We start from the raw sequence: 11,774 nt of genomic DNA on the forward strand, positions 1-11,774 counted from the left end.
CAAAACAACTACAAAATGAAAAAAATGAATATACACTATTTATTAAAAATTGTAAAAACATAAATTTACATATAAAAAATATATGCATAAAAGCATAAAAATATTTGCCTAAATTGCATGACACCAAAATTATGTGCATAAATTGTACTACAAAAAATATGTACATAGACTTCTATTCATAAGTTATGCAAAAAAGCATAAGTTGTATCCACACATTATATGAAAACAAAATTTATGTTCATAAGTTGTGTAAAAAATATTTACAAAATGTTATGAAGTAAATATATTAAGGAACAAAAAATCTAATAAAAAAGAAAAGAAAAGGGATGCTCGGATCCACGGTCTGGTTGACATCAGTACGGAGCACCACTTGCGCCGGCTACTGCTGCTTTTATTTGGTGCCTTGGTTCCCGCGTATAAAGGAAATGAAACCAATGTATGCATCACATACTCCAAAAAAAAGGTATGCGCGGACGGTGCGGTCCGATAGGAAATCGAGCGCCCGCATCCCAGCCAACGCTCGCGCGTTTGTTTGGATTTGCGCTCTTGTCGCTGAAAAGATAAGGGTTTGGCTCGGATCCCATCCATCTACGTCGGAGGTCTCCTCTTCTATGCAGGTTTGGTTCCGATCCCCTCCTCAGGCTGCGACCGTGTTAGGGCTTGTTGGTTGCACATAAATTCATTCTATGCAACCGAACAAGCATGCTCCTTTTCGACTGCGCAGTTAGTTGTCTCTTTACCTCGTCAGGGATTGCACCTCCTTTTGCTTGCTATATGTCTGATCGGTCTCAAAAGCCAAGCAATTAGTAACAGCAGAGTACGGTTGTTTATAGCCATCTGTTCTGTTTCTCTAACTGTTCTTCTGTCTTGCTTGATTTCAATATAGATGGGTCAACAGTTTAGCATCAAAATGGCGAACAATCTAATAGGCCAAGACAGAAATACAGAAGCAGCTCGTGGTAAATCAATCCATCAGACTAGACCACAAAATGTTCAGTTTGAAGAACTTCCACTGGTACACGTTCAACTTTGCCATTTCCTTTTCTTCTTTACTCACTTTTCATTATCAAATCAACTTTCATATAATTTTTTTGATATTGCAGCTGCAGGACGTCCTGTACTCAATTATCTCCAAATTACCACCAAAAGAGTATGCAAGGACTAGTGTTTTGTCAAGTAGGTGGAGATGCATGTGGTCAGAGTGCCCTCGATTGACATTCGATGCTGCCAAAATCTGCAATGGCGTCAGGGATGATCTGCACCAACATACAGATGAGTTCATTCATAAGGTTAATGCAGTCTTGCAGAAACACCAAGGCATGGTGGTCGAAACATTGGAAATCAGAATCGATTTCGTTGACAGCCTGATTCATTATCTCGATAATTGGATTGATTTTGCTGTGTCGTCACGGACAAAGAACCTAACTTTGGATCTGAAGCCCCTGAAATTTCCGGGGCGTAACGACCACTATATGTTTCCTTTCAAACTTTTAGACGACGGAAGTGTAAGACGTCTGCAGCATATGCAGCTTAGCTTTGTATTTCTGAAACTACCTTCTCAATTCAGTGGTTTTCCAAATCTAAGAAAGCTTTACCTACAAGTGGTACAGGCCAGCAGAAAGGATCTTGAACATATCCTGTCCCATTGTTGTAAACTTGAGTGGCTACGGATAGACAGATGCAATCTCAACGATGAACTAACGGTGGATGGTCTGTTACCCCATCTCCTCTACTTGTATGTTGAGCACTGCAAATTAACAAGGATAAAATTCCATGCTGTGAATCTAGCCACCTTCAGATACGATGGAGAGTTTATACCTATCGACCTCAACCACTCTTCCAAGCTGCAAAATGCATATTTTAGGTTGAACGAGGCAGTTTCTCAGAAAGTTCTGAAGGGCCTTCCGAATGTACAATGTCTGACTTTGCGTATTGGGTGGCAACATCTTGAGGTAGTCTCCTGGAAGATCCATATGGTTACCATTTGACATATCTAACATACTTTTCTTGTGCAGTAATTTTTTTGTGTTTTCGTTTTTTCAGAAGCAATGGTTGTGGGATAACCCATTGAAGTTTCATCATCTCAGGCACTTGCAGTTATTCATGTTTTCACATTTCGAACATGTTGACAAGATTCTTCTTTATTTAATATCATTTCTGAGAGCCACGCCATTCATTGAGAAGCTGGAGGTCCATGTAAGTGGCATATGCTACATTCCAATAATGTTTAATACGATGTCTTTTTTGCCTTTATTTTACTGGAGTCCTGCTATCACATACATCGAACTGCTTAAAGTGTCACATGTTGTCCTCTTTCCAGTTTATCCTATACCCTAAAGATTACATAAATTGGGTTGCATATACCTACTAGTTCAATCCAAATGCTTATATTCCGCTCGCCCTAACATCTGAGTGAATGTTCCCTTGGGGAACCACTCCATCCTAAAGCTACTCAACCAAACACCATTAGGAGTGGAGCTGCTCCAACACATTCCCTCTCATCGCCAACCAAATGATATCTTATACACGCAACATCATCATCATCATCATCATCATCATGCCAATGTTTTAACAGCCTGCTAACTATTAGTAGAATAATATGTCAGAACAATTGTTCAAACATCATAGCTGCTAAAAATACTCAGACATTGCTGATTGTCAGTGAGACATGAGTAACACTATTCTGTTGATGCCTGCAGTACTCTGGCTTCGCCTTATGGTTGGCCGATGTAGGCCCTCACCGACAGGACTTTGGGCAATGTAAATACCTTTATTTGAAGGACATGTGGATCACTGGATTCAAAGCAGCAAGGGGACAACTCGAGTTTCTTTTGCACGTCGTGGAAAATGCGCCTGCGCTGGAGGCCATAACCGTAGATACGAAACAACGGCATTCTATGGACTTTTCGCCATATACAGACAGGGGACCACCCTTTGAGGAAGCAAGGAGGATCGCCAAAGCTTCCTTGAGTACAACATCACTCCCGCAGAATGCCAGGCTCCGTGTGATTTAAATTCATCGTTTGTTGGAAAGTATAAATTCTGTAATGGGTATGCATATACTTAGGCTCACTATGTAAAAGGCGACAGTGGGCAATGAGTTGGATTTTCAGGTCTAGTGTTACGAGATGGTGACAGAGACTTGTACTCTAAAACAGTTCCATTTCCTTGTACCGGCAGGGAAATAGTTCTATAGTATAAACATTAGATGCCTTACTTATTGCAAAACTAATTGCAGAATGCCGAGACTAAACTGCGAGACGAATCTAATGTGAGTAATTAATATAATGCGAGACAAATCTAATGTGGGACCAAACAGGCCCGGCCCTAAATGATATTCTCAAGTAATGTTAGCTTATTGCTAGAGTACATGAATTTCAGTATTTGTTTCCAACTGTTTGATGTGCCATGAGTCATCCACTTTATCCAGTATAAAGTGATTGCTTGGAGGGTTCAAGATTCCTACGGTGACTCAGACAGGTACCATGAATTTTACGAAACCCCCCGCCTCACCATGGAAGCAACAACCATAAACGGCATGAAACATTACAGACCCCTCCTAAAAGATTCATAACTTAAATATAAGATATATTACAGTAACATCTAAGATGATACTATGGAGTTACAGATACTATCCATGTCATGTGCAACCAATCTCCTCTGAACACCTAAACTTTTTTATTATGATTGTTTGTTGGAGTTTTTTTATATATAAGAAGACACGAAAAGGTGAAATTGACATGCTCCCGTTCTAGTTTGATTAGGATTGTTTGTTGGAGGTTTTTTTTTTTTGTACATGCTTAAGTTCTCATCTGTTTGATGAACGGCCACGCCAAGCGACTCTTGCCTACATGCACTTTATTTCCATTCTAAAAACGTGCGTTCACACATGTTTAATATGGATGCGTCCAACAGCGAAGCAATGTTATTTTAGGACGGCGGCCGCCAAACCGTAATCCAACAGGATTGTCATTGACTGGCAACGCTTAATTAAGAAAAGATCCTTGTGTCCCATGCCATCCAAGCAGCCTCTCCTCTGAATCTTCAGATGATCTCCTGGCTTTGCCATTTACACAATCGATCTGCTCCTTGTTTATACGTAGTACTGATGATGCTAAGAGGGAGATCATTATTGGCAGCAAAGAGCTGGACACAATGGGATCTGCTGCCTTTCTAGGCCTGCGTCTCGTCGCCGTCTCGCTGCCTGCGTGAAGAGGCCAACGTCCCAATCCCTATCCCATTTCCAATCCAGTTTGATATGAAACCGCGCTGCCGTCGTGGGAGCTGCAAGATCGCGTGCGCCCTGCTGCAGCCGTGCTCCACGGCCGCCGCCGGTGCCAGAATCCGACCTCATCATCAACCGGCGGCTAGGAGACAATGCAGGCCAGCGTCGCGGTCGCCGAGGCGCTCGAGGCCGGAAGCCTCACGCCCCTGCCCGTCGCTGGCGGCGCCGACTTCGCGGCCGCTGCCCTCGCCGTGGCCATCGCCGCGGTCGCCGCCGCGGCGTCGGTCGTGCTCATCTCCTTCGAAGCGCGCGCGGGGCAGGGCCGCCTGCGCCGCGTCCTCGACCTCGGACCGTCGCCCCGGGGCCCCCGCCTGCTGCTCGCCTTCTTCGCGGGGCTCATGGCCGCCGCCGAGGCGCTCCGCCTCCCCTTCTTCCGGGGGGCCGTGCTCCCGCCGCGCCGCCACGTTATGCCGTGCCTCGCGTACCCGCTCGTCGCGCACGGGATCGCCGAGCCGGGGATGCTCGCCTGCGTGCTCCTGCTGCTGCGCGCGTCCGTCGGCGGGGCGCGGCTGCCGGCGGCCGCCATCGCCGTGCCGTTCGCCTGCCTGCCTTTCCTCTCCGCGCACGTGCTCGTCCTCGCCACGCCGGCCACCGTCGTCGCGTACCCGGGCCAGCTCGCGCACGCCGCGGACGGCGCCGGGCACTGCGCGTACCCGGCGTACGCCGCCACGCTGCTCCTGGCGCTCGTCGCGCTTTACATGCCGCTGCTCGCCACCGCGTGCTGGGACGTGGCCGCCGTCGCCATCAACCGGCGGCTGCGCGCGAGGGCGTACGCGCTCATCACATTCGCCGTCCTGCCGCTGCCCGTGCAGGTGCTGGCGCTCGGGCTGACGTCCGTGTGGGACATCCACCAGTACACTTCCCCGACGGTCGGCCTCATCGGGTTCCTCGCGGTGGCGGTAGCCGCCGAGACCACCATTGTCGTCCTCGTGATGCTGCCGCTTCACGATGCGCTTGTCCTTGTCGAGCAGCCACCGGTGGTGACGGCCGGCAACGAGGAAGCACGTGACGTCACCAGATGACAAAGGCAGTTGCCGCGACCTATCTTCGGCTAGCTCCATACTTGTCAGGAATATCTAGCAGGGATTTGTAGAGAAGTTGTAATAGGGTTATTTTGTGACGTACTATTATGTATGTAAATAGCACACATCAATTGTACATTTTGGTAGTCTGCAATAAGAGATAATTGACAAGTAGTACCCCCGCCGTTTCAAATTGTATGTCATTCTAACTTTTCTGAAGAGTCAAACTATTTTTTTTATGTTTGACCAAAATTATAGATATACTGGAAAAGTATATTTAATGAAAAATCAAATGACACTTATTTGGTATCATAAATGTTAATAATTTTTTGTATAAACGTAGTCAAAATTAAAATATTTGACTCTCCATTAAAGTTGAAATAACTTATAATTTGAAACGGAGAGAGTATTTGTTATATACCTGGTGCCTGCCGCTTGTGTGTGCTCAGCAAACCCAAGGCCGAAATGAATCATGAGACTACTTATTCATCCATTGATATATTTTCATGAGTTTGAGTTTATCGTCTATCATAAAAAAAGGTAACACACCAATTTTCTAACCAATTTTTTAAAATTCAATAGTTTCAGTTTATGTTCTATCAAAAAAAGTGAAATAAAATTAAAATATAGTCTACTTGGAGCTACCAAACATTCTGTTCTTATATCCAAACATTACATATCCGATAGATTTTTGTTAGAATATTCATCGCACCAAATTTTTAGGAACATTTATTTCTCTAGGTAGAACATTTTATATTATAACTGGGAATATTTTTTCTTAGCTAGAAATTTGCAATCCGACATATTTTATTTTTCCCAAGAAATTTGTATTTCTTATCAATCAAAGTGGCGACAAAAATTGTTCATGAACATTTTTTTAGTTCAGTTGTAACATTTTATTTTATGGAACATATCAGGTGCAAACCAACCTCTGCACCCCTTGGATGTTGATCCGGTGACCCAGATTAGAATTTGCACGAAGAAATTGGTTTGCACCAGATATGTTCCCTTTATTTTATTACTCACACATTTATAGTTAGATTGGGGCCCTGCAAATCCTATTGAGATTTGTTAGAAAATCAGTCGCCCTGACTTTGATGGGCATTCATTTCTCTACCTGGAACACTCTATTTGATTACCAGCACATCTTTTTCTGGTTCGATACTGCAAACAAATGTGATGAGTTTTTACTAAGAACTGTGTCAACATATAAATAGCATTTGAAAAGAAATGTCATGTAGCCTGGTGGTTACAAGAGCCTTAGTAGCACCTGAGGTACTGGGTTCGACTCCTCGTGAAAGCGAATTTTCCCGGATTTAATGATGTTGTGCCTTCAGTGGTAGATGATGTTTCCATTGACAGCGAGACGCATATGGTGACTTCGTCAATCTCGAGAATTTGCCGGCTCAGTCTTCGAAGATGCTCATAGAGGGTAGGGTTTGCGTATGTGTGTTCATTGGGGTTGAATATACATGCGTTGTGAGTGTCCGAGTTGTACCGTGTAATTGCAAAGAAAACATATAAATAACATTTCCAATGAATAATTAAAGAGTGTCCATAAAAGTTCGTGTTTGTATTTTAGAATTAAGCTGAGTGCCCCCAACAGGTTTTAAGATCGAAGAATCTCTTAAAAGGCAGATAAAATCTGTAAACATTTTCTCTATTTGTCACACGAAATGCGAATATCCCCAATTAGAATGCATGTGATGACGTGGCGTTCCTATACGGCAGTCATTTCTTTCTCCGGCCAAATATCAAGGATCCCCTCCCACTCGGCCCTCCCCTTCCCTCAAGATGGACCCCTACTGGTTGCATTGACTTCTTGATCACCCATGGTGTAGGCCCTTTATAATTCATGGTTTTTATTCCTTATATGCCACTCCAATATTAGAAAGTATAATTGCTATCCGGCAACTGCTAAAACCGAAACTTCATGATTATAATTCCTTATATTCCACTCCCATGCATAATATATAGTAAACTATAATTGCTGACCGGCAACTGCTAAAATTGATATTCGACAAATGTTGCCGGGTCAAAGTTTTAACCCAGTCATATATACAAGGAATTAACACAAAATTCGCCATCCTATTTAGTGGAACTAACATAAAATTGAACTACCTCTGGCCTAGCATATATCTTTATATTTTATAATTTAAGGATTCTATATGTGTATAGTATCTCCAAAAGTCAGCTATCTTGCCTAGCTTGCTCAAAAAAGAAAAACCCCTGAAAACAGGATCCAACAACAGACTCTTTATCTAGCTCTCTTCTTCTTTTTTTGAAAGAAAACTGTGGGGGAGTTCCCCACAACATATGCATTAAATTAGAAAACTGTACGATGAGTGGAAATGCTTACAAATAGGAGGTACAGGGGTCTAGCTCTCTTCTTATCTGTCCATCCGATTGCTCTCGCTAGGCAAAATTACCGAGCCATTGCTCTCACTATTCCTCTCCCGCGCATTCCCTCGGTGGTTCCGAAGTCGAGCGCTGCCTATGATTTCTATTTGCATACTATGACGTTTTCTAGAGTTGCATTGGGTCACTGATGAAATCGGCCGGGCCCAGTGGGTCCTCTTGCTGATCAGTGATGAAATATCATAAACATCACAAATGTTGCTTATCACTCAAAATTCGTCATAGATTAAATTGCTGTAGTGTACGGTTGCACATTATTAATAAACCATTCCGTTCGTTGGCACTGGTTGATGATGCTATTATGAGATCTGCAAATAAAAATATGTTACGTATATAAAAAAGGGCCTCAAAGAAAAGTTCATCTTGGAGGAAAAATACCACTTTATTCATTGTTGATCATCAGGAAACTCGAATGTATACGAAAATTAGCACACCCTAACGATGATTGATCTCAAATGAAATTGGAAACATTTTTCTAGTGCGAAATAATCGAGATAGTTGTTCTGATGAAACACAAAATGCGATGGCTACGAGGATAGATCTGGTAGTGGTGGATCCATTCAGAGGTGGAAACACCCCAAGAAGAGCTTCACGAGCGCCTCCCTGAACGACAAGGCAGTCCTGAGGTGATGGCTCTTGCACGCGTCGTCCTTGCAGTCGCAGACCACCCCCAGCCTCTCCAGGTCGTGCGCCTGCGCGGCCCGCTCCTTCACGTCGACGGGGTTGTTGAGGACGGCGACGTCGCACCGGACGGCGAGGCCGTCGTCCCTGAGGTACTCTGACCTCTCCAGCTCGTCCCGCCTGATGAACTGGCAGCAGCCCAGGGCCTTGCGGGCCTTCGTGTTGAAGGTGGTCGTGTAGGTCTTGGTGTACGCCCGGCTCGCCGCCGGCTTGTCGTGGAGACACACCAGGGAGAACCGGAACTCGACCAGGACGTCGTCGTTTCCGCCGCCGGCGGCGGTGGCGGCGTCGTGGTCGTCGAGCTTGAGGACGAGGGAGACGAAGCCGGCGTTCTCCGCGCGGTTCCCGTCGGGGAAGAACTGGATCCTCCAGGTGTGGCCCGCCGCCTCGAAGCCGCACGAGTCGATGCTCCGGCCGTTGCCGTACATGGTCTTGATCCGCTTGAAGCCCTCGATCTTGAACAGGTGGCACTTGGTCGCGACCGCCGTCGCGGCGGCCGCGGACACGGTGACCTCCGCCGCCGTCGTCGACATGGCTCTAACTAGATGATTGCCGGAGATCGATCGGAAAGGAAGATTGGAAGCTGGAACGGGACTGAACTGATCAGCGGCGGATGGAAGAAGTGCGTCTCATCTTGAGGTTTTTATAGAGAGATGCACTCATTCGACGGCGAGACTGCTGCATGCGATCGTAACGGATGCCGATATTGCCGCTGTAACATCTGGAATCCGGAGAAGAAAATTCTGCCGCGCCGAGGCCGCCGTGCGGCGGCACCCCCTGGATGGGCTCCACGCGTCCCGAAATCATTGCGCCGCTGCAACGACTCGCCCACACGAGGCTGTTGAGCCGGAAAGAGCTGCCCAGGTTGCTGACCGAGCCTGCACTGCATGCACGAAGATAGCCGAGCGCCATCAGCGATCAAGCTGGCCCGTTCCTTCCGTCGTTCTTCAGGGCCCCGTCCGGAACGGTCAAATTATTGCAATGCTTATCCAGAACTAGGTTCAGTTAATTACATTGCAAATTGGGGTATATATTTGGGGTATGCAGAATGTGAAAATGAATGGCAATGGCAGTTTGCTTGAAAAATGTCAGGCTAGCTGTTAACTGAATGGCAATGGCAACAGGCTTGAAATGATTCTGTAAACTGAACAAAGTCTGCTTCAAATTAAAATGGCTATGCAAACTGAGTATGCAATTTGTTCTTACAGTGCGCAAACAACGGAATTTTAAAAGCAACTCGGCAAACGGGGCAGGCTCCCCGGGCCCCCGCTGGCAGCTAGGGGCCTTTATCTCATCCTTGCATGATACACCATCCATGCATGATACGCCTTGGTTGTAGACTGCAGGAAGAGTGTATATGCGATCTATTTTACTCCCTCTATCTCAAATTATTTTTTTTTTGGCTTTCTTTTTTTTCGAGACGGGATCACCCCATTTCCATTACACAAGATAACGGAAATACAGACGTTCAGAATAAGAGGAGTGAGGGGGGGGGGGGGGGGGAAGCGAGTTTAACCCGTCAACAGCTTTGTTTTGGCTTTCTAGATACATTGATTTTGTTAAGCACCTAGACAAGATATATATCTAGATGTATAGCAAAACGTATGCACTTAGAAAATTCAAAACGACTAATAATTTGGAATGAAGTGAGTAGTTAACATCTTGGTCATCTCCATGGCCCATATATTCGGTTCGGTGCCTCGGTATCATCCATCGCTCGTTGCTTGGTCCTTTTCTTTTTATTAAGCGGTAAATGATTTGATTAGATTCATTTATTTTTCTATGCCATATTGTTGATACCCAAAATTGGTACAGTTAAGGTTTGTCTACCTAAATTTATTTATTGTCTCAGTATGATGTTTCTTTTTATCTGATTATTAATATGATGTTTAATCAAATTATGATTTAAATAGCTTGGTTAAAGCATTTTGCTTGCTCAGGTTTTTCCATAAATTTCACACATATATTTTCCCTCACAGGTGCTTGAGCTTGGATGTTGCATGCTTGTGATGGGAGTAGCAACACGTGTGCACACACTTATTAATATATATTGAATAAATATTTTATAATAAAATATTTGGATGTGGAGACTCTAATATTGTTTCGAATTCTCTCGCATGGTTCAATTTGTGAAATCTTTATTTGACTCCAGTGAAATTTTTTAAAACCATCTAAACGATTTATGTTGCATTCGTGTACTCTGTTTTGTTCTTGTGCTGCAGTTTGGTAATTCTCCAGAGGATTGTGGAGGTATATTTAGGGGTGTTACAGTCCACCTCTCTCTCTAGCACCCCTCCCCTACCTCCTCGGCTCGCCCCTCGCTCGCGGCGGCTGTGAAGAGCAGTGGCGGCATGGAGCTACGCGGGGGGTGGAGCGGGTCGGTGGTGCGAAGTAGCCGTCGGCAGGGGTCGGTGCGAAGCATCTGGTGAGTTGAGGCAGCGCATGCTGGCGCGGAGCACTGGGGGCGTGTGTACAGGAAGGCAGCGTGGACGCGACGCGTTCATATGGATAGTGCCGCAGTGGCATGCGGGGCTGCTCCCCTCCCCGGCACCTCGCTCCTCCTCCTATGCATCGCGGCACAAGGCCCTCACCTCCCCGCCTCTCCTTTCGTGCCGTAGCGGTGCACTGTGGCAGCACCGCCCAAATTAATCCGGCTCAAGTGCGCTAACCATCACCATAAAGGTAATCCCGGCTAACACGCACTTCAAACGGAGTAATCCGGCATGGCTGTCGGGTAAAGTCCCGAAGAATCCACCTTAGCGTCGATCGAACCCAAAGCTTACATGCAACCCACACGAAGGTGAGTCCAGAGAGTACAACATTTCACAAATATAGTACATTACAGAGTTTTAACTTAATTATTACAAACCAAGTTCGAAATCTCAGAAAAGTACTTGAAGTTCAAATTGAAAGTAGTTCAGAGTTCAACTGCAGCGGAAATAAAGCGAGTTCTAAACGACGATACACGATGTCATGATGAAACCCGTACATGACATCACTCGGCATTGTCATCGTTGGCCGGAGTCGTGTCCCATTCCACCGACCACCCAGGAGGTAAAACACACGGCCAAGTCAAGCTAGCTACCTGATCTTCAAACGAATCACCTGTAGATAGGAATATAAGCAGTTGCATAAATTTAAAATAGATAGGACATGCTCCGGGGCTTGCCTTCCTGAGCGGAGCTAGCGTTGGGCTCTTCTGAACTCTGGTTCAGGTCTTCAGCAATTTCAGTTAGGTTAACTTGAGCTTCACGCCGCTCACTCTCGGACTCCGGCACTAGCTCGTACGTACCGTCGGCGAGAGTAGTCAAATCTATATGAAATGCACATGCATGAGTTGTGGTGATGGTAACAAACTTAATTTAAAT

At 45.4% G+C, this 11,774-nt stretch overlaps 3 protein-coding genes across 3 annotated transcripts; 2 read left to right on the forward strand and 1 right to left on the reverse strand.

Annotated features, from left to right (window-relative positions):
• Window positions 1-910: 910 nt before the first annotated feature.
• On the forward strand, window positions 911-3,014 carry LOC120678057 (F-box/FBD/LRR-repeat protein At1g13570-like). The gene is made up of 4 exons (XM_039959218.1): window positions 911-1,015; window positions 1,104-1,952; window positions 2,044-2,196; window positions 2,700-3,014. Exons 1-4 carry the CDS (start codon window positions 911-913, stop codon window positions 3,012-3,014), a joined length of 1,422 nt encoding a protein of 473 aa, XP_039815152.1.
• Window positions 3,015-4,377: 1,363 nt separating this feature from the next.
• LOC120678559 lies at window positions 4,378-5,307 on the forward strand. The gene has a single exon (XM_039959802.1). The coding sequence runs from the start codon at window positions 4,378-4,380 to the stop codon at window positions 5,305-5,307; it is 930 nt and encodes a 309-aa protein (XP_039815736.1).
• A 2,978-nt stretch (window positions 5,308-8,285) lies between these two features.
• LOC120678058 (BTB/POZ and MATH domain-containing protein 1-like) lies at window positions 8,286-8,834 on the reverse strand. Its single transcript, XM_039959219.1, has one exon. It carries the CDS (start codon window positions 8,832-8,834, stop codon window positions 8,286-8,288), a length of 549 nt encoding a protein of 182 aa, XP_039815153.1.
• Between the last annotated feature and the right edge of the window lie 2,940 nt (window positions 8,835-11,774).

The sequence above is a fragment of the Panicum virgatum genome, chromosome 6N (genome assembly GCF_016808335.1).
Source record: "Panicum virgatum strain AP13 chromosome 6N, P.virgatum_v5, whole genome shotgun sequence".
In the NCBI taxonomy this organism is placed as follows: domain Eukaryota; kingdom Viridiplantae; phylum Streptophyta; class Magnoliopsida; order Poales; family Poaceae; genus Panicum; species Panicum virgatum.